Source organism: Thamnophis elegans, chromosome 4 (genome assembly GCF_009769535.1).
Source record: "Thamnophis elegans isolate rThaEle1 chromosome 4, rThaEle1.pri, whole genome shotgun sequence".
Lineage (NCBI taxonomy): Eukaryota > Metazoa > Chordata > Lepidosauria > Squamata > Colubridae > Thamnophis > Thamnophis elegans.
The window spans coordinates 34738422-34761266 of NC_045544.1; the positions used below are offsets into that span (position 1 = coordinate 34738422).

The window sequence follows — 22845 nt, forward strand, 5'->3', positions numbered from 1 at the left end:
TACAGAAATGCTTCTGTGTTTCTGTAGAGAGATTCTTTAATTCATTTGTTCAGTCTAGTACATGTACAAATTGTTTTTGAAAAAGTAGAAACTACTTGTATGTTTGAGAATATATGCATGCAAAAGGGGAGGAGTATCTTTGCCTCTTACTTGGTTTTGATTGCCTGAATTTCCTTGTAAAATATACCATTGTGAAGAAAATATTTTCACCTGATACTAAAGTGTTCTTTTCAAGACTGTGGCAAACTTTTCTGGCAGGATCTTATGTTCTGCCCTGTGAATATATTATTCAGCAGGCTAATTCTTAGACTTCTTTTTTTAGACTGTTTCTCCTTACATTGTAGTCCATTGGTCAATAATGTAATTGGTTCATGCTGTAAAAGAGGAGAGTCAGTAATTGCAGGAGTGATTTAAGGTTAGAAGGACTCAAAAACAGTTTTTCTATTTGTTAAATATTGTAGATGGAAACTGACTGACAGCGATTAGCATTACACAGTAGAAGGAACGTGTGGCAGAGAAACTCTAAAATTAAGAGTTTAAAAGATAAGCTTTATTCAGGAAATAACATGATCAGTATTGAAGCCCAAGTTACTACTATCTATAGTAGCGATGATCCTAAGATAGGGATGGTAAAGGGAAGTTTCTAAACTGTACAGTTCAGAATAAAAAAGAAAACTGAATTGAGGGCAGAAAGAAATGACAAAAGACTTAGAGAATCCGAGAAATGCTATTTAACAGACATGCAATAATAAGTCTTTAAAATAAGGCAAGAAGATGCCTACTTTCTCTATAACCATTGCTCCTATTGCTCGTGCATGCAAAATGTTTTGCAAGAGTGGCTAGTCAACATTGATGGAGGTGAAAAGTTAATTGGTGTCAGAACCTCTTAGTACTTGTTTGGGAGACCATCAGGATGTACCAAGTCAGTAACTTTGAATGAATGAATGAATGAATGAATGAATGAATGAATGAATGAATGAATGAATGAACGAATAAACAAACAAACAAATAAGTCTCAAAAGACAGCATGACAAATTATTTCTGTGTTGCTGACAAGAAAGCTACATAGGCATTTCCATATAGCCACCAGGAATCAAGTTAAAAGTCCAGATAGTTACCAGAAATAAAATGTTCTCATTTTGATTATTTGATATTAGACTGTTGAATAGTCCCCCAAATGGACTGGAATAGGGAAGATCATGTATTTCATAACACCAAATCAAAATAAAATATAATTAAAATTATATTGTTGTTAATGTGATTGTTTTCTATGTATTAAATACTCCTCTCCCATTGTCACATAAGCTTTAGTACAGTCCAGTGCCCTTCTAGGGAAAGTTGTGATAGTCTTTGGTGGAATTTACACACCATAAGAACTTCAGGTTGTACCACCCACCACTGCCTGAAAAGCTTTAGTAGTGAGACTTTAAGGCGCCAGCCAGACTCAGGGGTTGGCATGTGTCACCTCAAGTGGCAAAATGACAAATTAAGAAGGGAATTACCTTTGACAAGTAATTTTAAAAAATGAAGAAAATAATCAGAACTGATTTATCTTGGTTCACCCAGATCATTAATTTCCATGGAGCCTATGAGCTGCATTGTACATTGTAACCACCGTGGTTCCACCAGGATCAGAATTCTTAAATTCTCTTCAGCACTTTTTTCAGGCATGACAATCGCATAAGCAGTCATCAATATTTGCATCCTTATTTCTGCCCTCAAAACAATAATTTATTAGCCTAAAATTGGCCCCTAGTTTGGAAAACTTGATCACTGTGTAATGGCTTCCGTTTGTTTTAGCTTCTTACATACTTTTCCTGTAGCTGAATTTTATGAAACAGCTTTCCTCAGGAAAAATAAAATTGTACAGTAGGTTTTCAATGTCACACTTTCTCCCTTGGCCTATTTCTGGTTTTAATAATTGAAAACTAGTGTTCATTATTTACGTAAATCTATCTTTCTTGGTCCCGTTTTCTCTAACCTTTCCCCTTTGGAGAATTTCAGGAATTCTCTGACTTTCCTCTGGGAACTCCTAGGCAGTTTCATCTAAGACCAAAGTTGAAATGATTTGTAATTTTGAAAAAAGGGGAGGGTACATGGCTATGTTTAAAACACTCGTTTGTTTTACTTCCATGCAGTTTGCCATTTTCAAGCCTTTTAAAATGGGCACATATTTGCGGAAATACATGCTTCTATTTAATGTTAAACTTTTTAGCAGCAAGCTGTAAATCTCAGCAAGCCAAATGGAAGGATTCTTTTGACTGAATGGGAAAAAACATGCATGCCCTAAAGGCCAGATATTTCAAATATATTTCCAGGATTCTACTCTGCTGTGTATGGTTTTTTTCAATGTTTCTCTTAATGAAGACGTGTCACAACCAGAGTCTTTAAAAATGACCCTTGCTGACACCTCCCACATTCCAGATCTTTTACTCTACAGCTGTGAACCTCAGCCAATTGAACATTCACAATCTTGGCAGAGGTTCACATAATCCCTGTCTCTCTTCTTTTCTTCCTGCTTTCCTGCAAGCACAGTAAGAAATGTTTTACATTAGGCATTCTAAATTATTTTGATGGGTGCAAAAAATTTTTTTACATCTTAGAATTTAGTTATGCCTAATTATACTGTCACATATAGGTTCGAAAGTGCATCAGAGATTCTAAAGATCTCAGGGCTATTCCTGCAGTAAAACAAAAAAGCCCCAAACACTGTTCGCCAAATTATATTAATGCAAGATGCTACCAGCACTGTAATTTTTCAGCAGGATTTTACTGATACAGTTTGAAGAAATTAAACACTAGATCCATGATGGCGAACCTATGGCATGTGTGCATGCGGAGCCATTTGTTAGGGCACACAAGGTGTTGCCCTGTCAGCTCAAGCCTCCAGAGCACGAAAACTGGCCTTACAGACAAACCGGAACTTTAGGAACAGACTTCTGGTTTGCTTGTATGGCTATTTTTCATCCTCTGGAGCCTTTAGGGAAGCTCCTGAAACCTCCGGGGGGCCTCTGGGTGGGCAAGGGAGGCTGTTTTCACCCTCCCCAGGCTCCTAGGAAGCCTCTGGTGCCTGGGAAGGGCGAAAAAAGCATGCCAAAAGCAGCAGGGATTTGTGCTAGTTGCAGGCACATAAGGGGGTGTCGCACACATAGCACTCCCGTGCACGGTCCCCCTGTGCTCCCCCCACTTTTGGCACATGATCCAAAAAAGGTTAGCCATCATTGCACTAGATTAAAAAAAGATACAATTGATAATATATCATGTTTGCAAACGTTATGTATAACTTTTAAATAATCCATTAAGATTATTTTCTCACTTCCTGGCCTATAGTTTTATTTCTGCTTATTTATCAACCAGTCACTGGGATGCCATTTAGGCCAATGAATTTAGTCAGGAATAGTATTTGAAGACACAAAGCAGTACATAGGATTTTGTTTAATTATACTGTGCACTGTATGTATTGTAATACATCTGCTCCTAATTTTTGTGGAAAGAACTTGCTTAGAGCAGAGATGGGTTTCTATCAGTTTGCCCAGGATCAGGCGAACCGGAAGTGGTGGCGGCGAGAGGCTCCACACACCCACCCAGATGCTTCTGCGCATGCACGGAAGCGTGCATGCACACACGAGTGAACCAGTAGTAAAATAAATTGGTATAGAGGTATTGTTTGTATTTAAAACCTGAATTTTCCCATATACTTTCCAGTGTCTTAGACAAAAATGTCAGCCATTATTCCATTGACCTCACTTTTCATTCTTATTTTGCCATCTAGGCTCCTTCAAAAATGATTTGGCTGCCTTCAAGACCTGGAGCTCTAATGCCACAATGAGGACTCACACACGGGGGGCTCCCAGTGTGTTTTTCATACATGTGGTTTGCTTTGCACTAATCTGCAGCACTGACAACAACCCAAGCACTGTTGTTCCATTTGTCAATGCCAACTACGACAACTACCCAATGCTCTACTTCTCTAGACGAGAGATACAGGATCTCCGATATAAGGCAGGCACTACACATCAACACATTGCAGCTCGGTTGGTTGAAGCTGTGCAAATCATGCTGTCAAACTCTTTGGAGTATCTTCCTCCCTGGGATCCCAAAGACTTCAGTGCTCGGTGGAATGAAATATATGGCAACAATTTGGGTGCCCTGGCAATGTTCTGCATACTTTATCCAGACAACATGGAAGCTATTGACATGGCCAAAGACTACATGGAAAGAATGGCGGCTCAGCCTAGTTGGTAGATTTTTATCTTGTTTTTATTGCAAAACATAACTATACAGTGCATATTTGGAATATATTAAGAGGAGTAAAGGAGTCTAAAATGCTTTGGTTTCTTTTCATAACTGTGTTTTTAGGGAATACCTATTTTTAAAACTTATATCTAAAACAAGCATTATCATTTTTATTTTTTTTATTAACAAACATGTAAAATACACACACACAAAACTTTTAAGATGAGCGGTTATCGATTGATAATTGCTATTATAAAGAACAGGAAGCTCCTGTTCGTATTGTATTGTGTAAATGTGGTGTACGTCTAAGTTTTGTGTAAGCATGATCATTTTTAGTGTATTGCAGTATACATGTCATAAGCTAGCATTTGAAAGTCCATTCTGAATTTAGAAACTTCAGTTTGGAGGTCCAAAACAGAATATTGACTTTTCTCCAGTTTAGGAAAATGCTTGTAAGCAATGGTGAAATTCTAAATTTCTGTGTGGTTTGAAAGTCATCTTTGTTTTCCTTTACTTTATCAAAACAAAATAATCTTGATAAAGCATCTAAGTACTTTAAATGGTGCTGGCTCTTGGACTACAGCTTGAAATCTTCATTTGTGCTCAGATAATTTGTACCTTAATTGTATCTTTTTTCAGTTAATCGCATGGCCTATTTTTCTTCTAAATGCTTATCTGTAATCTCTTTTGGGATGTAGTAGCTCAGTGGCTAAGATGCTGAGTTTGTCGATCAGAAAGGTTGGGAGTTCAGCAGTTCAAATCCCTAGTGCCGTGTAACAGAGTGAGCTCCTGTTACTTGTCCCAGCTTCTGCCAACCAAGCAGTTCGAAAGCATGTAAAAATGCGAGTAGAAAAATAGGAACCACCTTTGGTGGGAAGGTAACGGTGTTCCGTGCACCTTCAGCATTTAGTCATGCCGGGAACATGACCACAGAGACATCTTCGGACAGCGCTGGCTCTTCAGCTTTGAAACGGAATGAGCACTGCCCCCTAGAGTTGAGAATGACTAGCAAATATGTGCGAGGGGAACCTTTACCTTAATCTCTTTTGAAACAGAGGTAACACTATTAATTTAATTTAATTTAATTATCACTGTAATTTTATTGTTCTATATTGTCAGTTAAATTTATTTCTTTAGAGATTTTTTTATTCCAATTAGTTTTATAAATAACTCTGATACTCCTTTCCCCGTCCTGTTTTCCCCACAGCAACAAACCTGTAATGGGGCTTGGGTTGAGAGAGAGTGACTGGTCCAAAGTTTCCCATCTGGCTTTCATGCCTATGGCAGGATTAAAACTCAGTCTTCTGATTTCTAGCCTAGATCAAAATGACTCTCTCAGTGTATTGTACTATAATTCCCTGATCAGACTCTACAGTTCTTAGAAGACATTCAACATATTGGATGAAAATAATTGTCATCATAGACAATTCCATGAACAGTTTATAAATTATATAAAATACAGTACGGCTTATGTTCTGTAGCTAAAACTCTATAAATGCTTGGCATATGCTAAAATATATCTTCAGGCTTCTGGCAAGTAATGTTATATCAATATGTTTCAGGCATATCCGGGCCACAGGGGCTACTGTGAGTGTTTAATTAATTGATGATCTAGCCAACAGGTTTCTAAAATTCTACTTTGCCAAAATAATTCACAAATTCAATAAGAATGTGTAATTAAAATCAAAATAAAGGCAAAGGTTTCCCCCGTCCAATCATGTCTGACTCTAGAGCGCGATGCTCATCTCCACTTCTTAGCCAAGGGAGCATCATTGTCTGTAAGCATTTCTGTAGTCATGTGGCCAGTATGACTGTATGGCAAGGCGCACCAAACACTGTTACCCTCCCACCGAAATGGTACTTATTTATCTAGTCACATTTTCATACTTTGAACTGCTAGGTGAGCTGGAGCTGGGGTGCGAATAGAAACTCACCCCATTGCGCAGTACTTGGGTTTTGAAACTGGGCTGTCGACTTTCCAGCCAACAAGTCCAGTGTCTTAACCACTGAGCCATCATATCCTTCTCAAAATCAAAATATGCAGCTGTAAACTTGATTATTACAATGTGTGGTGAAGATGAAGCTATCGAGATCATTTAAAAGCTACCAGTCCTTGTGGAAGTGTTTGCTCTGCATCTCCATCTTCATTCCATGGGAGAAGCCCTCTAAGCAGCTTAAGACTTTGAGAAGATTCTGTACTTCAACATTACAACCATCAGTTTTGAAGAGGTTCTCCCGTTGCTTGGTAAAACTGCCTGTCCAAATAATTGCTGAACCTTATTTGGAGTCATCAGGAAATGTTTTGTCCCAAATATGAAGAGATCTATTATTTTTAATGTGCAAAAGATAATGTGATCCTACATTGGAATCATCAGTACTTCAATACTTTTTATTAAAGTGCAAGCTTTAATAATAGTATTGTGAATAATATTGTCATAATAATATTGTCTACCACTTTTGAGTGATACTCTGTAGAGAAAAACCACATGATACAAATATCTGGGGGCTATGTGACAGCAAAATATAAATGTTGGATTATTTATTATAGCTTCTCCTCTTGCAAAAAATCCTCAGTAGAATAGTTCATAATTAAATACAACTCATAATATCCCATTCCATTTCCAGTTAGCTTCTTTGAGAAGACAATAAAAGAACAAAATCATTTTCATATATTTGTATAGGTGGCCTCTCAGAACAATCTTCCACAGTCTCTGTTTCAATGAGTACAATTTAACTGCTATAATTTCTCCATCCAGATAACTATTACTGGGAATTTTAGGAGATGCCATTTAAAAACATTTTTTTAAAAATAGTTATTTTATATATTTGAATTTATAAGGCACTCAAGTCCAATAGACTCCAATTATGTCCAAGCAGTTTAATTGCACTGGTTATAGCTCCAGTATTTTTTTAGAAAGCACAACTGTAGTGACAGGGAAACAAAGCATTCATTCATTCATACATTCGCTGTAGCCACCCATATCAGTCAATGATATGTCTAGTGTCATACAGTTGAGATACTAAAACATTTTAAAAAGAATCTAGAACCAAAATATCAGTAACATTTTTATTGCTTTTATGTAAGATCAATGGTGTGGAAACCAAGCAAGACTATAGGTCATACTATAGGCTGAATAAAAAAGCAGAACTAAAAAGATAATATTAGATACTAGAATATTAACTGAAATCTTGTTCTGCGAATAAGAAATTAACCATGTAATCACTGTTTCAGTTGATATCATATGAACTCTGCAAAGATTGAAGACTAACCTTCCCTGGTTAGTCTGGGAATCCTTCTGCGACGACTGCGGGAGGTGGTGGGAGGCACTGTTTTGCAGTGGTTCTCCTCCTACCTCTCGGACAGGTCGCAGTCGGTGTTGGTCGGGGGGCAGAGATCGTCCCTGAGGCCCCTAACATACGGGATGCCGCAGGGTTCGGTCCCCCCTACTATTTAACATATACATGAAACCGCTGGGCGAGATCATTCGGAGGCACGGGATAAAATACCATCAATACGCGGACGATACGCAACTGTATCTGTCCGCCCCGTGCCAACTCAATGAAGCGGTGGATGTGATGAACCAGGGTCTTGAGGCCATTAAGAACTGGATGAGCGCTAGCAAACTGGTACTCAACCCGGACAAGACCGAGTGGCTGTTGTGTTTCCCTCCCAACAATTTGGCCGATATTCCAACACTCAGGCTGGGGGGTCAAATTTTATACCCCTCAGATAGGGTCCGTAACCTAGGAGTCCTCCTGGATCCACAGCTGACTTTTGACCATCAGTTGTCGGCTGTGACCAGGGGGGCATTTGCCCAGGTTCGCCTGGTCCGTCAGTTACGGCCCTACCTGAACCGGGAGGCTCTCGCAACAGTCACTCGAGCCCTTGTGATCTCTAGGCTGGAATACTGCAATGTGCTCTACATGGGGTTGCCCTTGAAGTGCATCCGGTGACTGCAGTTAGTCCAGAATGCAGCCGCGCGAGTGATAGTGGGCGCACCGCGGTTCGCCCACATTACACCCATCCTCCGCGAGCTGCACTGGCTACCTGTCGATCTCCGGGTGCGCTTCAGGGTATTGATGACCACCTTTAAAGCACTCCATGGTAGTGGATCTGGGTACTTGAGAGACCGCCTTCTGCCGATTACCTCCCTTCGACCGATTAGATCGCACAGACTGGGCCTCCTCCGGATTCCATCTGCCAGTCAATGTTGACTGGCGACTACACGGAGGAGAGCCTTTTCTGTTGCAGTTCCGACCCTGTGGAACGATCTCCCCGTCGAGATTCGTACCCTCACCACCATCCAGACCTTCCGCACGGCCCTTAAGATCTGGCTCTCCCAGCAGGCCTGGGGATAGGTTCTTAATTTACTTGCCCGAGTGTTGACTGTTGAATGCAAGTTGTGTTTTATTATTTTATTTTGCTCACTCACTGTTTGTCTTTTGGTATTGCACCCCTTTCCCTGTGATTGTAAGCCGCCCTGAGTCCCCTCAGGGAGAAGGGCGGCCTATAAATCTTAATAAAATGTCTAAAAAAAATATATGTCTAAATGGTTGCTTGGCCTCACATGATGGAGGAAATGTGATGTCAGATACCATCTCATATGTTAAAAGGGAAAACATATTGATTTTTTAATACAAGCAAATCAAGAAGTTTGTCTTCTTGATTCTCTGGATAACAACAACAATTTGATTCAGAAAGGGTTATTTTAGAGCAAATATGACTGATGAATTTTCAAACTAGTTTTTAATGAATTGAAAAACAGAATGAACTACTATACATTGTTTGAAATTGCAATGTTGATCTCAGAGGAGAAACTAGGTTTACAAACTCTTGAATTAAATCTAAATTCATGGTTTTGTACAGACAGAAAAAACCCACAATTTTAATGATGTAGTTTCTTTATCTCAAAAAAAAATTTGTGTGATACCTGGGAGGCTTACAAATGATATCCATCTTTTCTGTTGTGGGAGGCAGGGTTCAGTTTATTTCCTACACATTTCTAAATTACGTTACATTAATCTGTATGCAATTTTTATATGCCATGGGTCTTTAGCCCCAAGCAATGAAAAAACTGAAAGTAGGGAAAGATGAATGTATGAGTGGAAATCTGCATGCTCAGTATCAGCTGTTTGATGCCATTCTCAGTTTTCTGTTTTAAAGTCTGTAAAGTTTAAATAGTAATGTTTCTCCATCATGCCATCTATAAGCTGTGTAGAAGTGACGCCTTTCCTCTTTTACAGGTTAGTGAAGGATGCTCCATGGGATGAGGTTCCCCTTGCTCACTCTTTGGTTGGATTTGCCACTGCTTATGACTTTTTATATAACTACCTTAGCAAGTCCCAGCAGGAAAAATTTCTGGAAGTAATTGCCAATGCCTCAGGATATATGTATGAAGCCTCATATAGGCGTGGATGGGGTTTCCAATACCTACATAACCATCAGCCTACCAACTGTTTGGCCTTGCTGGTAGGAAGCCTGGTTCTAATGAATCAAGGTAGGTCTTGAACAATGAACAACTCTTTTTTAAAGCATGTGAGTTCCTAAGACCAAATGAAGTCTCTGGAAGCTTCAGGTATGACCCTAGAATTCCTGCAAAAATTGCAAATGAAATGTGATTTTTAATGCATCAGAAGTGGAAAATTGTTTAAAGTGTGGGATAGGCGCATGTCTACTGTTTTAAATTTTAAAGCAAAATTAATTTTAGAATCATATACATTCAATTTAGTTTTTTTTATTGTGTTCCTGCTCTTGTACTGGCCTTATTTAATTTTTATAGTGCAGTATTTTATACTCTTCTTAAAGGTCTGATATGGTCCTTGGACTAAAAAAGGTGTCCATTTCGAAAGTAGATGAACATACATTTTTAACTCTCAAAATCATTAATCTCTGATTCTCAGAATGTGGTTGAATTCAATCTGTTTATAGTAGAGGTACTTGGGTATATATATATTCTGTCTTCTTCATACAGCGCCTTAAGAGAATGGGGATGATAGCATAAAGCATCCATCTAGTCCAGGAGTGTCAAACTCGATTTCATTGAGGGCTGTATCAGGGTTGTGTTTGGGGGGCGTGGCAAGGGGGCATGGCCAGCATGACATCACTTGTGTCGGGGGATGCCTGTGGCGGTCCAAGCACAGTCCCAGCGAAAACAGGCTCCCTAGCTCCATTTTTGGCTTGGATGTCTTCCTGCAACCCTCTGCCAGAGAAAACTGAGGCCGGGAGAGCCGCACGCAGCCCTCGTGAGCTCCATTTTCACTGGCAGAGGCACCGCAGGGTAGTCCTTCACTATTTCCAGGGTGGCTCCACAGTCCAGATCTAAGCACCCCATGGGCCGTATCCAGCCCCTGGGCCTTGAGTTTGATACACCTGATCTAGTCCAACAACTAGTCCCACAACCAGTCAGTTGCTTCTGTAAAAGACACAGAAAGATGATGAAGCCTCCAGCCCTTCTTAGTTTGTCCCACGGAATTGATACTCATTGAGTTACTGTCTCAAACATGGAGATTTCTTGTAGCCTAACATGCAAATAAATTCTGAACAATTTATTCTCTAGTAATTAAGATTATTTTCTCTTAAGGGTATTCACCCAGTGACCATTGTGTTATGAAGAGAGAAAAAGTACTAGCTTTATTCCTTCAACAAACTTACTGCCTAGAGATAGATGATAGATAGATAGATAGATAGATAGATAGATAGATAGATAGATAGATAGATAAATAGATAAATAGATAAATAGATAAATAGATAAATAGATAGAGAATGAATTTCACTGTCCACAGATTTCAGGTATTTTAAGTGAAAGAGAAAGGTTTCTTGTGCCATTTTCTACATACTGTGCATAATTTTATAAATTTATATAATGTTTTCTTATTTTTTCTTTTTCTAAATAAATATCTCTACTCCTTAAAGTTTAATTTCTTATCTAACTGTTTCCTAGATTTTTTCTAAATGAAAAATTTAGAAATCAAATTTAGACATGGTAAATATTTTTATATTTTTTATGTACTATAGATTTTAATTTCCTTCTCGAATATTTCCAAGCATTATTAAGTCTGCTCTTTCCACTGCAACTCTCTTGATTTAAAAAAAAAAAAACTTCACCATGAGTACATTTTTTCTTTTTTTGGTTTATTATTACCAGTAATTGATAAGACATAAATCCCTTGATAAAGACAATGAATAGATCCAGTTTAAAAGCTCCATACAAAACCACATGTAGACAAGCCCCATTTCAATCCCAAATAACTTGCAAATATTTCACACTTTAAAAGGTCATATTACTAATATAACATTGTTCATCTTTTTCTTACAGGTTATCTTCAGGAAGCATACCTTTGGACTAAGCAAGTCGTAACAATCATGGAGAAATCTATAGTTCTACTACATGAAGTGACAGATGGCTCCTTGTATGAAGGTGTAGCTTATGGCAGCTATACCACCAGATCTCTTTTTCAGTACATATTTCTTGTCCAAAGGCATTTTGATATTAACCACTTTAAACATCCCTGGCTTAAGCAACATTTTGCTTTTATGTATAGAACAGTTCTACCAGGCAAGTGACACAAACTATCCTATAATCAATTATTATGGTAATCCTTAGGGAAAAAGCCCAACTGCTAGTGGTTACCGTATTTTTCAGCGTATAAGACAACGTTTTTCCCTCAAAAGGAGTCTGAAAATCTGGGTACGTCTTATACACTGAACACAGCATTATTTTGCCTCTAGAAATCCCTCCCCCTTCACCAAAATGGCCATGAATAGCTTGTAGGAGGCTTTCAGAGAGCTCCTGGGGGATGGGGAGGACAGAAATGAGCAAAGAAATGGGCCATTTTTTGCTCAATTTCCCCCCCCCCCCCCCGACCCCAGGAGCACTCTATAAGCTTCCTAAAGGCTATCCATGCCCTTTTTGGGGGGCAAAAAAGGGCCCGTTTTCACGAAAACAGGTGGTTTTTGCTCGTTTTTGCCCCCCCCCGAGCACTCTACAAGTCCTTTTTAAAAGGGGGGGCATTTTGGGAGGTTTGCAGAGTGCAAAACCTTTTTTTTTTAATTTGCCTCTTCAAAATCTTGGTGCGTCTTATACTCCGGTGCTTCGTATACTCAAAAAAAAAAAAAAAAAGGTATATATCACAACAGACTGTTTTACATATAGCAATAGCATTTAGACTTGCAGTACTCCACAATGCTTTACAGCGCTCTCTTAAGTGGTTTACAGAATCAGCGTATTGCCCCTAACTATCTGAGTCTTCATTTTACAAACCTTGAAAGGATGAAAGGTCAACCTTGAGCCAATCAGGATCGAACTGCTAGCAGTCTGCAGAATTAGTCTGCAATACTATATGTCATCCTCAATCTTGGGTCCTATACAAGAGGCCTGGAAATTTAAATGAGTGAATGAATGAATCTTTGTATAATCTCTGTATAAAAAGATTCATTGATTTGATATCTTAATCATGACATCTGTCAACTTATGGCGGAAATCTGAATTGTTAAATTCACTAATAGAATACAAATCTTATCTATATAAACTAGTAGGTAGTCATCAGGAATGCATCAAATTTGATGCAGATTTCTTAAAATTTCAGCATAATACAGCAGTTAACTGTACTTATCAATATGAAACCTGATGCATTTCCTCATGCATCTAGGGCAGTGGTGTCAAACTTAATCACATTCCAGGCCACATCAGGAGTTTGTCCTTCGGGGGGTTGGGGAGGCATGGCTGGTCAGCGTGGCCAATTGGGTGGGATAGCTGGTCCCAGGACAGCAAGGGCTGGTCCCTCACCATCTCCAGGACAGCCATATGGGCCAACTTTGTAGCTTATTGCAGGCTGGATCCAGTCCACAGGCTGAATGTTCGATACATCTGCTCTAAATAATGCATTCTCCGCTGCACAAAAGTTCTCAAATAAACACAACAGCCTTGCTATTTTCAAATTTAGATTACCTCATAATGTTAATTTAACAGAGAAAAAATTTAAGGAAAAATTTCATACTTTCAAAAATTGATGAACTGTAAAACCTTCCAAATTATATATAAAGCATAGCCAATATGTCAATTTCAAATTGTCTCATAAGAACCATTTTTGAGTAGAGAAAACTTGTCATTATCATGGGGAAAAAGATACACCTCATAGTGTGAATTAATATCTTATAAATTAACGTATCATTAACTAATAAATGAAGTTTCTAGACTGAAAAATGAGAGATAATTTTTCCCAAATGAAGGAGAAATGTAGAGAGAAACATTTAATATGATATAACTTAGCTGTATTCAATATTAATTTTAAATAATAATGGGAGGGGAATCCTAGTGGACAACCATTTAAATACGAGCTAGCAGTGTGCAGCAGCTGCCAAAAAAGCCAACACGATTCTAGGTTGCATAAACAGAGGGATAGAATCAAGATGCCGTGAAGTGTTAATACCACTTTATAATGCCCTAGTAAGGCCACACTTGGAATACTGCATTCAGTTTCGGTCGCCACGATGTAAAAAAGATGTGGAGACTGTACAAAGAGTGCAGAGAAGAGCAACAAGGAAAATTAGGATGCTGGAGGCCAATGTCCCCTCTAAGCTGCGCGCCTGCGCGCCTGCGCACATAACAAGAAAACACCGCGCAGAAGTTTCAAAACTGCAGTGCAGTGTTTCTTTAAATGTGACTGAAAATATCCCCCCTCCTTCCCTTCTCTCTCTGCACCGAACTTTCTCCTCCATCTGGTGATTGGTGAAATCAAGGAAGACTCTGCCCAGACTCTTGTCCGAAGTGGTGTAGGATTTCCTGCCTAGGCAGAAGGTTGGACTAGAAGACCTCTAAGGGATGTTCCAACTCTTCTATTCTATTCTATTCTAATACAGTTTTAAAAAGATTATCAATTTAAGTGAGGCATTAAATAGATTTTAATATGCTACAAAGAATTCTCGAGACATTCTGTGTGTAAATCTGATCATATTAATGTTTCATAGTCTGAAATTTAAGAATCAGACATTTTAGAGGGAAAATGCTATTAAAGCTTTATTAGAACCTTACAAATAGATAAATATTATTAATATTATATGTAATATTGTAAATAATTGGGAACTCTTTCTACTTTCTATCACTTAAATATGTAATATTAAGTAAAGTGTTTACTTTCATATAAGTTTGTTTTAATTTTTCCTGCTAGGATTCCAAAGAACTGTTGCTATTGCAGATTCTAACTACAACTGGTTTTATGGTCCGGAAAGCCAGTTGGTTTTCCTAGATAAATTTGTTATGCGCAATGGCAGTGGAAACTGGTTGGCTGATCAGATTCGAAGGAACAGAATACTTGAAGGCCCAGGGACACCTTCCAAAGGACAGCGTTGGTGCACACTTCACACAGAATTTCTCTGGTATGAAATAAGTAAATCATTAATCAATGAGCTACAAAGATGGTGGAGAAGAGAAAAGGCAGGCATAGAAATAAGTTTTGATACACTTGTCAGGAATGTATAGAATCTGTTCCATTCTTTCTCAGCTGTACATTCCCAAGAAAACATCAGGTTAAATAAGTACTTCTACTGAAGAAAATCAATACATGTTCTGTGCATGTATTCTGCGCATAAGAAGAGTTCTGGAAGAGTTAGCAACAGCATGAGTGATAATTGTATATAGCCTGAAATAGTGTCATCTGAGTAGAACAGGAACTGAATTGGCCTTTGCGAACTAAGTTATATCTGTGTATATAAAAATGGCTGTGTGTGTATATATATGTGTGTATGGTCCAGCATAACTCTGGAATGCTTCAAGCAATCTCAACCAAACTTGGTACACAAATGATTTACTCTCTGGAAACAAATACTGTGGGGTAAGAGACACCCCTAACACCCCTCGGGGTGTGTGTTCTGTTAAGATACAGCCTATTGTGCCTTAAAATGGCTTCTACTGTACTGCCATAAAATGGCTTCTACTGTATAGCGCAGTGGAGTTTCCATGGTAATGGTTTCGCAGTACTCCACAAGGGAGCTCCCTCTGGTAAGGGGGAAAATACAACATTAGAAATTATGTTTGGTCCAGACATATTCAACAAAATCAGGGCTTTTTCTGTCTAATACAGGATTAGGATAAATAAATACCCAGGCAACACCAGCTTATCAGCTACTATATATAAAAGATCATGGCAATTGTCTTTTGAGAAGTTAGCCCAACAGCTCTAGTGTGGCATTACTTTGATTCATCATTTGATTATGGAAAGTGGGCAAATGTCAGGTGGACATTTTTATGCAATAGATGAGTTAGAGCTTTCCAAATATGTGCCATGAAATTATATTCTCTATCAGAAATGAGAAGATAGTTAGTTCCAGAAACAGATAAGTCATGTTGGAGGTGGATGAGCAGGGAATGAAATGAGTCTTACAGAAACAGCTAGTTACAGAGGCATGCAGACTCTTGAAACAAGAGTTGTTGGTTGGTTAGCACAGATTATGTATTCTTCCATTTTGCTTGCTTTGCATGTGTTGTATGGGATGATCCTGTGAATGGATGTTGCTTGCGAATGGTTAATGCCTTGTTGGTAAATTATTTGTTGGGCCAATAATGGGTCAGCTCTATTTTATCTCTGTGTTGGTTGCTTCTTGTTTGATAACTGCTTGATGGCATTGCTTGGTGATGATTTTTATTTTGGGATTGTTGAAATATAGTTTGGCTTTCATTATTTGGTTGGTAAGGAGGCTGTAGTTGTTCTAGGTCTTGGTTGATTGCTTGTGATTTGTGGTATGATGTGCTCATAATTTTAATACATACAATTTTGATACATCTCTTGATCACTATGTAGGCTTCTAAGAATTCCCTTTCGTGAGAATTTTTCGCGATTATCCTATTTAGATTAGGAAACCATATTGAGTCTTTTCACAGCCTGATTCTCAAGGATACATGTATATCTTGCTAATCTTTTGTCTGTTTTGGCCTATGCGGCAACACTTGCATTTTATTTTGTAAGATTACTCCTGTTTTATCTTCCTTTGGTATTGCGGCCTTGAATTTGCTTAGGATGCTTTGTAAGGACTTTGTTTATTTGCATACTTCAGAAATTTTCAAATAGCTGGAACTACCTTTTAACATACTCCAAAATGCCTTTGATGTAGGGAGCATTAATCTTTTTATGATGCTTGGGCTTTTATCTAGCAGTGTAGCAAGTTACAGAAAGTAGAAATCATAACATTTTTTAAAAAATACAGTGGATACACATGCAGTTTGAAATAGCCATTCTGTTTTGCAAGATGTCCTTAAATGAAAGCTGGAATGTATCTTTTACTTAGTAACCAGACAAGTCTCTGTAACTAAAAATTGTCCAACTGAGATTGAGAGGCACTCTGAACAATTGAGGATCACAGATAATATTTCAATATTTATTATAAAGTAAGAAACATAACTGTTCCTGCTTTGCTATAAATACATATAACTGCAAAATTCCTTTCAGTCAATATGGATTGCTTTAATCATTTTTAAATTATTATTCAGAGTATGACAATTAAAAAGTAAATTCATTTGTATTCAACAGGACTTATGGCTTGGCAGGAGTTTTAGAGTAGGAAGCTTTAGTGTGCAATCCTCTTGCAAATATACTTAGAAGTAAATCCAACTAAGCTTAGAAGAAGCTTACTTGAAAGCAAATATGGAAGTGTTAGTTATTTTAATAGGGAGGTTTGCCATGTGTCCACTTAAGCCCTGATTTAAACAAGCCCTGATTAGTTAAGAGGATTGGTGGCAGGTTTAAAGGACTCATTATGTTCTATTTCCATGCCACTTAGGCATCTTTTGAGCCCAATATTTTGCATAGTCAGGGTTTTTTTGCATAGTGGGTTTTTTCACAGCATAGATTCAGGTTGAAGGTTTGGTGAATATGTGTGTGTGTGTGTATACGCTGGTGTAACTATCATCTATCTATCTTCCATTGATAATAAAACTTTTTTTAAAATGATGAATAACATTTGTTTTAGTACATCTTGCTACCTGTTCACCTCACCTAATTTCCCACCTGGGTGTTCTTATGACTATACAAACATTCATCTTTTTCTCAAGCTATTTAACAGGCAACAAAGGAAATACTCTAATAGGGTATTGAACTTTAAGCTATTTCCCCATTACACAGTATATCTGTCCCAATTCAACCCAATGCAATGTCCTCTAAGTATGTGGAATTCCCATTATTTTCATCCAGAACAATATGATATTTTCATCATATCAGATAAAGGAAAGTTGCTTGAAACAAAATACCAATCTTGAAAATGTGCCAAAAAAATTTCTTACCAAACAAATATATATTCCCAAGTTTTATACTTGGGAAAGCAGAAGGATTGCTAATGGACAAGTGCAAACATCATTTAAACCAGACAGATATTTGAAAGCCAGGAATGGAGCATATTTTTTCTAAATAAGTTTGCATTCCAAGTTTTCCAAATTCAGCTTACTCTTTTTGAGATGTGCTTTTTCCAGAAATTCTGAACCATGTTAAAGAATGAATTCCTAAAATGTGAGCTAATATATTGTTTATACAAAGCAAAAAACAAAAATTTACCATAATCTTCTTCATTAAAGACTATTGCAGGGTGGAATATTGTTCCATATTAACACTTCCAAATGATTTTACAAAGTAAAAAAAGTTGATAGTAGTAATGTGGTTTCTTTTAATGTTTTTATTATTTCTATCCTGTCTTGAAATTCACTGATCAACAACTCATTCTCTTTATGTTTTGAAAGGTATGATTCAAGCCTGGGATTTGTCCCTCCACCAGATTATGGTATTCCCAAACTTCATTATTTCGAGGATTGGGGAGTTGTAACATATGGAAGTGCTCTGCCAGCCGAAATCAACAGCCCCTTTCTCTCCTTCAAATCAGGAAAGCTGGGAGGACGTGCAATCTATGACATGGTTCACCAGAACAAGTACAAAGAATGGATCAAAGGTTGGAGGAACTTCAATGCTGGGCATGAGCATCCAGATCAGAACTCATTTACTTTTGCCCCCAATGGTGTACCTTTCATAACAGAAGCTCTGTATGGACCAAAATACACGTTTTTAAATAATGTGCTTATGTTTTCTCCAGCTGTATCAAAGAGTTGCTTTTATCCCTGGGAAGGACAAGTTACTGAAGATTGCTCATCAAAGTGGTTGAAATATAAACACGATCTGGCTGCAGATTGCCAAGGGAAAGTAATTGCTGCTATAGAAAAAAATGAGATCATCTTTATCAGAGGAGAAGGAGTAGGTGCCTACCACCCTAAACTAAAGTTAAAAAGTGTACAGAGAAACCTATTACTTCTTCATCCCCAGCTTCTCTTGCTAGTGGATCAAATATGTCTTCAAGATGACAGTCCTGCCAAAGTAGCAACTAGTTTCTTCCACAATGTTGATGTGCCTTTTGAAGACACAGTTATTGATAATGTCCACGGAGCCTTCATTCGGCAACAGGATGGGATCTACAAGATGTACTGGATGGATGATACTGGATATAGTCAAAAAGCTACCATTGCATCAAGAATGTATCCCAGAGGTTATCCTTACAACGGGACAAACTACGTGAATGTCACTACTCATCTGCATAGCCCAATCACTAGAGTTGTATACCTCTTCATTGGACCCTCCATAGACGTCCAGAGTTTCAGTGTCCATGGGAATGCTCAGCAGCTGGATATTTTTGTCACCACCAGTGAGCATGCTTATGCCATCTATCTGTGGGCTGATGACAATAAAAGCCACTCTGTCTTTGCACAAGTTATTGCAGACCATCAAAAAGTTGTGTTTGAGCGAGCTTCTGCAATTAGGAACTCCCCGGTTTCGGCAGTAAAAGACAATATTGAGATAGTAGAGAAAAACCTTCAGCATTTCAAGCCTGTGTTCCAGCTATTAGAGAAGCAGATCCTTTCACGTGTGCGGAACACAGATAGCTTCAGAAAGACAGCTGAACGCCTACTCCGCTTTTCAGATAAAAGGCAGACAGAAGAAGTCATTGACAGAATATTTGCAATTTCTCAGCAGCAACAAGGCAGAGCAAAAAAGAACAAAAAAGTGGCTAAAGGCTACAAATTTGTAGATGCCGGCCCGGATATATTTGCACAAATCGAAGTCAATGAAAGAAAAATTCGACAAAAAGCACAAAGCTTAGCCCAAAAAGAATTGCCTGTGGATGAAGAAGAAGAAATGAAAGATCTTCTGGATTTTGGAGATATTACATACGCGAAAGAGAGAAACAGTGTGCCAATCAAAGTTCATCCTGGTCTGTCCCAAATATTTTCCACTGCTCGAAGCAGTGCTCCTTTGGTGTCAGCATCTTACACACGTCTTTTCCTCATTTTGAATATTGTCATTTTCTTTGTTATGCTAGCAATGCAACTCACCTGGTTCCAGAAAGCCAAGAGCTTACATGGGCAAAGATGCCTTTATGCAATCTTGTTAATCGACAGCTGTATATTACTCTGGCTATATTCTTCTTGTTCCCAATCACAATGCTAGCCAAAAAAAAAAAAAAAGACTATAAATGCTATTTGACTATTCTATGGTTAGGTATGTTTATGCAAAGGTGCAGAATATATTTTCTTTTCTGAATGTATTCCAGGAAATATCTATGGAATAATTGTTCTCTTTTAATCAGAGAAGATGAAATTAATGGGCATTGAGACATTTGACACATTTCTCAGATTACCACCAACATACGGGTCAAGTCTGTTCTATAAATGAATGTCATGTGCTTTTATTCTGAATTCAATATGTGCATTTAATTTTCTGCTCCAAAAGCAATTCTCCTTGTCACTGAGTTGAGTTATTATTTTTAACCGTATGCAACTGGGATGATTTAATCAAAATCTACTGGCTGTTATTTTTATGGATAATCCTCAGATAATAGTCCTCAGTGATATAGATTCCTTTTCACCGTTTTTGCCTGTTTTAAAGTACTGTGCTATTACAATTAGCATTTTTTTAAAAAAATGTGGATATCATTTCTTCCTAGTTAGCCTTCAGACCTATCATATTTTTCAGACTATAAAACACACCGGAGTATAAGACGCACCAAGATTTTGAAGAGGTAATTTTTTTTTAAAAAAAGGTTTTGCTCTCCCTGGCCCCCAGGAGCACACTGCAGGCCTCTCAAACCCTCTGCATGCCCCATTTTTTGTGAAAAGGGTGCATGCAGAGAGTTTGAGAGGCCTGCAAAGTTCTCCTGGGAGCTAGAAAGGGCAAAAACAAGCAAAAGACATATGTTTTTTGCAAAAATGGGCCTGGTTTTTTTTTTTTTGTTTTTTTTTTTTTGTTTTGCAAAAAGTGGAGATTCAGAGGGTTTGGGAGGTCCATACAGTGCTCCTGGGGGCTGGGGAGGGCAAAAAATGGCCCATTTTTTGCAAAGAACAGGATGTGCAGAGAGTTTAGAAGGCTTGCAGAGTGCTCCTGGGGCTTTGGGGGAGAAAGCAGGCCCATTTTTCTGAAAAAGGGGCTATTTTCACTCATTTTTGTCCTCCCCAGCCTCCAGGAGTACTCTACAGGCCTCCCAAACCCTCTGCATACTTCATTTTTTGCAAAAAGGGCCCTGTTTTCACTGGTTTTTGCCCTCCCCAGCCCCCAGGAGCACTTTTCAAGCCTCCCAAACCCTTGTGTGTCCATTTTTACGAAAAACGGGATGCTTGGGGTGGAGTTTCAGGAGGCCAAAAATGCTGTATTCACTGTATAAGACACACCCAGATTTTCACCCTCTTTTTTGAGGGGGAGGTGCATCGTATACTCTGAAAAATACGGTATTTATTTTGCTTCCACCCTAGTTAATTGTGAGGATCCTCTTTCAAATGTGACCTGTCATGAGATAGAAAAACAGTCTGGGCTAAGAGCTGTATCTAACTTTAAATGAATCCATGTTCCATAGATATTCTCCTTGTATTCAACCTCTTTTCCCATTGATCTAAGGAAACAATTAGGGCTAAAGCATAGCATATTATCATTTTTTGAGTCCAGGATCCAAACGGTATGGGCATACATGTTATAAAGTTACAAAGTATTCCATAATCTAATGTCGCAGACAGTAATAGTATTTTTATGAAACAGTCAAACAAATCAGGTCCTCATAATTTTTTATAACTTATCAAATACTCAGTGATCAATGTATATTAATGTGTCAGTTAGTTTACTTGACAAACTATGCAGAATATAAAATTGTTAAGGTTCTAGAAAGTAGAAGATCACTGAGGATGGAAGAACCTACATCTGGTAGTCATTGATATTGGTATATTAGAAGGTTGCATTTAATGCGTAAGATGATATTATTTGTTGTGCTTCTCTATAAAAATTGGAGCCTTTTCTTGGGTAGCATATTGGAAGTAATTGATAAATGAAGACTTTGACCCTGCTAGATTTGAGTATCAGGCCCATAGGTACTAGATGTTGTTCAAACAAGGAATGCTTTCGACAACCAAAAACTTTGTTTTAAAGAAAATAATGTTTATCCCAAATGTCTTTTGCTAAATAAATAATGTCAGTTATGCATATACTTCGATATTGATTATTACTGCTCTTGTATAGAAGATACAAATTCCTCTTTCTTTACATATGAACCTTACAGAATTTGTTGCTCAGGAGTAACTTTACAGCCTTAACATTTCTTAAATGTCTCATGGATATGTAAAAGTATCCGGGCACATTCCCAATTCCAAAAAGCAAATGAAATTATCAAGACCCCAAGAATGAGATGTGGTGTTATTTCTAAGTTGTTTCTTTTTAGTTGTTCACCTATAAGAGAGAATCCTGCCTGACTAAAGTAACTATCTACATAACTATAGACATACTCTGTGAACTGTTGGTGGGGGACATCTTAAGCCACTTCCTTTCCAAGTTCTGCATCTTTGCCCTCTGAGAAACAGTTCCTCCCTTCTTGGATTCCAGACTACATTCCATCCCACATAATGAACTGTAGCATTCTATCAACACACTCCAATCTGTGCCTTCCATAACCTACAGTAGCAGTTGTGACATAATAGCTCTAGAAAGTATGTCTGAGTGGCTGATTTCAGATGATTGTTGTTGTTGATTGTGAAGTCGTATCCGACCCATCACAACCCCATGGACAACATTCCTCCAGGCCTTCCTGTCTTCTACCATCCCCCGGAATCCATTTAAGCTCACGCCTACTACTTTGGTGACTCCATCCACCCATCTCATTCTCTGTCGTCCCTTTCTTCTTTTGCCCTCAATTTTTCCAAGTATTAGGCTCTTCTCCAATAAGTTCTTCCTTCTCATTAGGTGATATATAATAATAAATATGCAAGTTAGAGAAAGTAGTTCATAAATGAGTACATACTGGGGTCATTTCCTGCAGAAATGGATGTAGTGTGTGAAATTGCACCCAAAATAGAAATTAGAAATGCGATTTAAATAGATTTTCATACACATTAAAAAAAATTCCAAGCTTATGTGAAAATAAGACAAAACAAACTCAATTTCTTTTTAAAAAAGAGAAAACCATAGTGCAATAGGTGGCTTCATCTCCATCCCTATTTTTAAGAAATGCCTAGTTCACACAATACAAATAATGGTGGTTGGGGGTGGGATAGGAAATTTGGCATATAATGGCCTCACACATTGCAGGTTTTGCATTTACAATTAGGC

General features: G+C 38.0%; 1 protein-coding gene across 2 annotated transcripts in view; it reads left to right on the plus strand.

The window, feature by feature from the left end:
• DSE (dermatan sulfate epimerase) overlaps nucleotides 1-19727 on the plus strand; it is a 38975-nt gene extending 19248 nt beyond the window's left edge. The window contains exons 2-6 of one of the 2 annotated variants that reach the window (XM_032217107.1): nucleotides 3773-4241; nucleotides 9481-9734; nucleotides 11553-11792; nucleotides 14404-14611; nucleotides 17958-19727. In XM_032217107.1, coding sequence (XP_032072998.1) covers nucleotides 3826-4241; nucleotides 9481-9734; nucleotides 11553-11792; nucleotides 14404-14611; nucleotides 17958-19710 — 2871 coding nt within the window. In that variant the 5' untranslated portion in view covers nucleotides 3773-3825 and the 3' untranslated portion in view covers nucleotides 19711-19727. Of the gene's footprint in view, nucleotides 1-3772; nucleotides 4242-9480; nucleotides 9735-11552; nucleotides 11793-14403; nucleotides 14612-17957 lie in introns of those variants that run through there. The other variant, XM_032217108.1, reaches the window with a different exon arrangement.
• Nucleotides 19728-22845: the final 3118 nt, after the last annotated feature.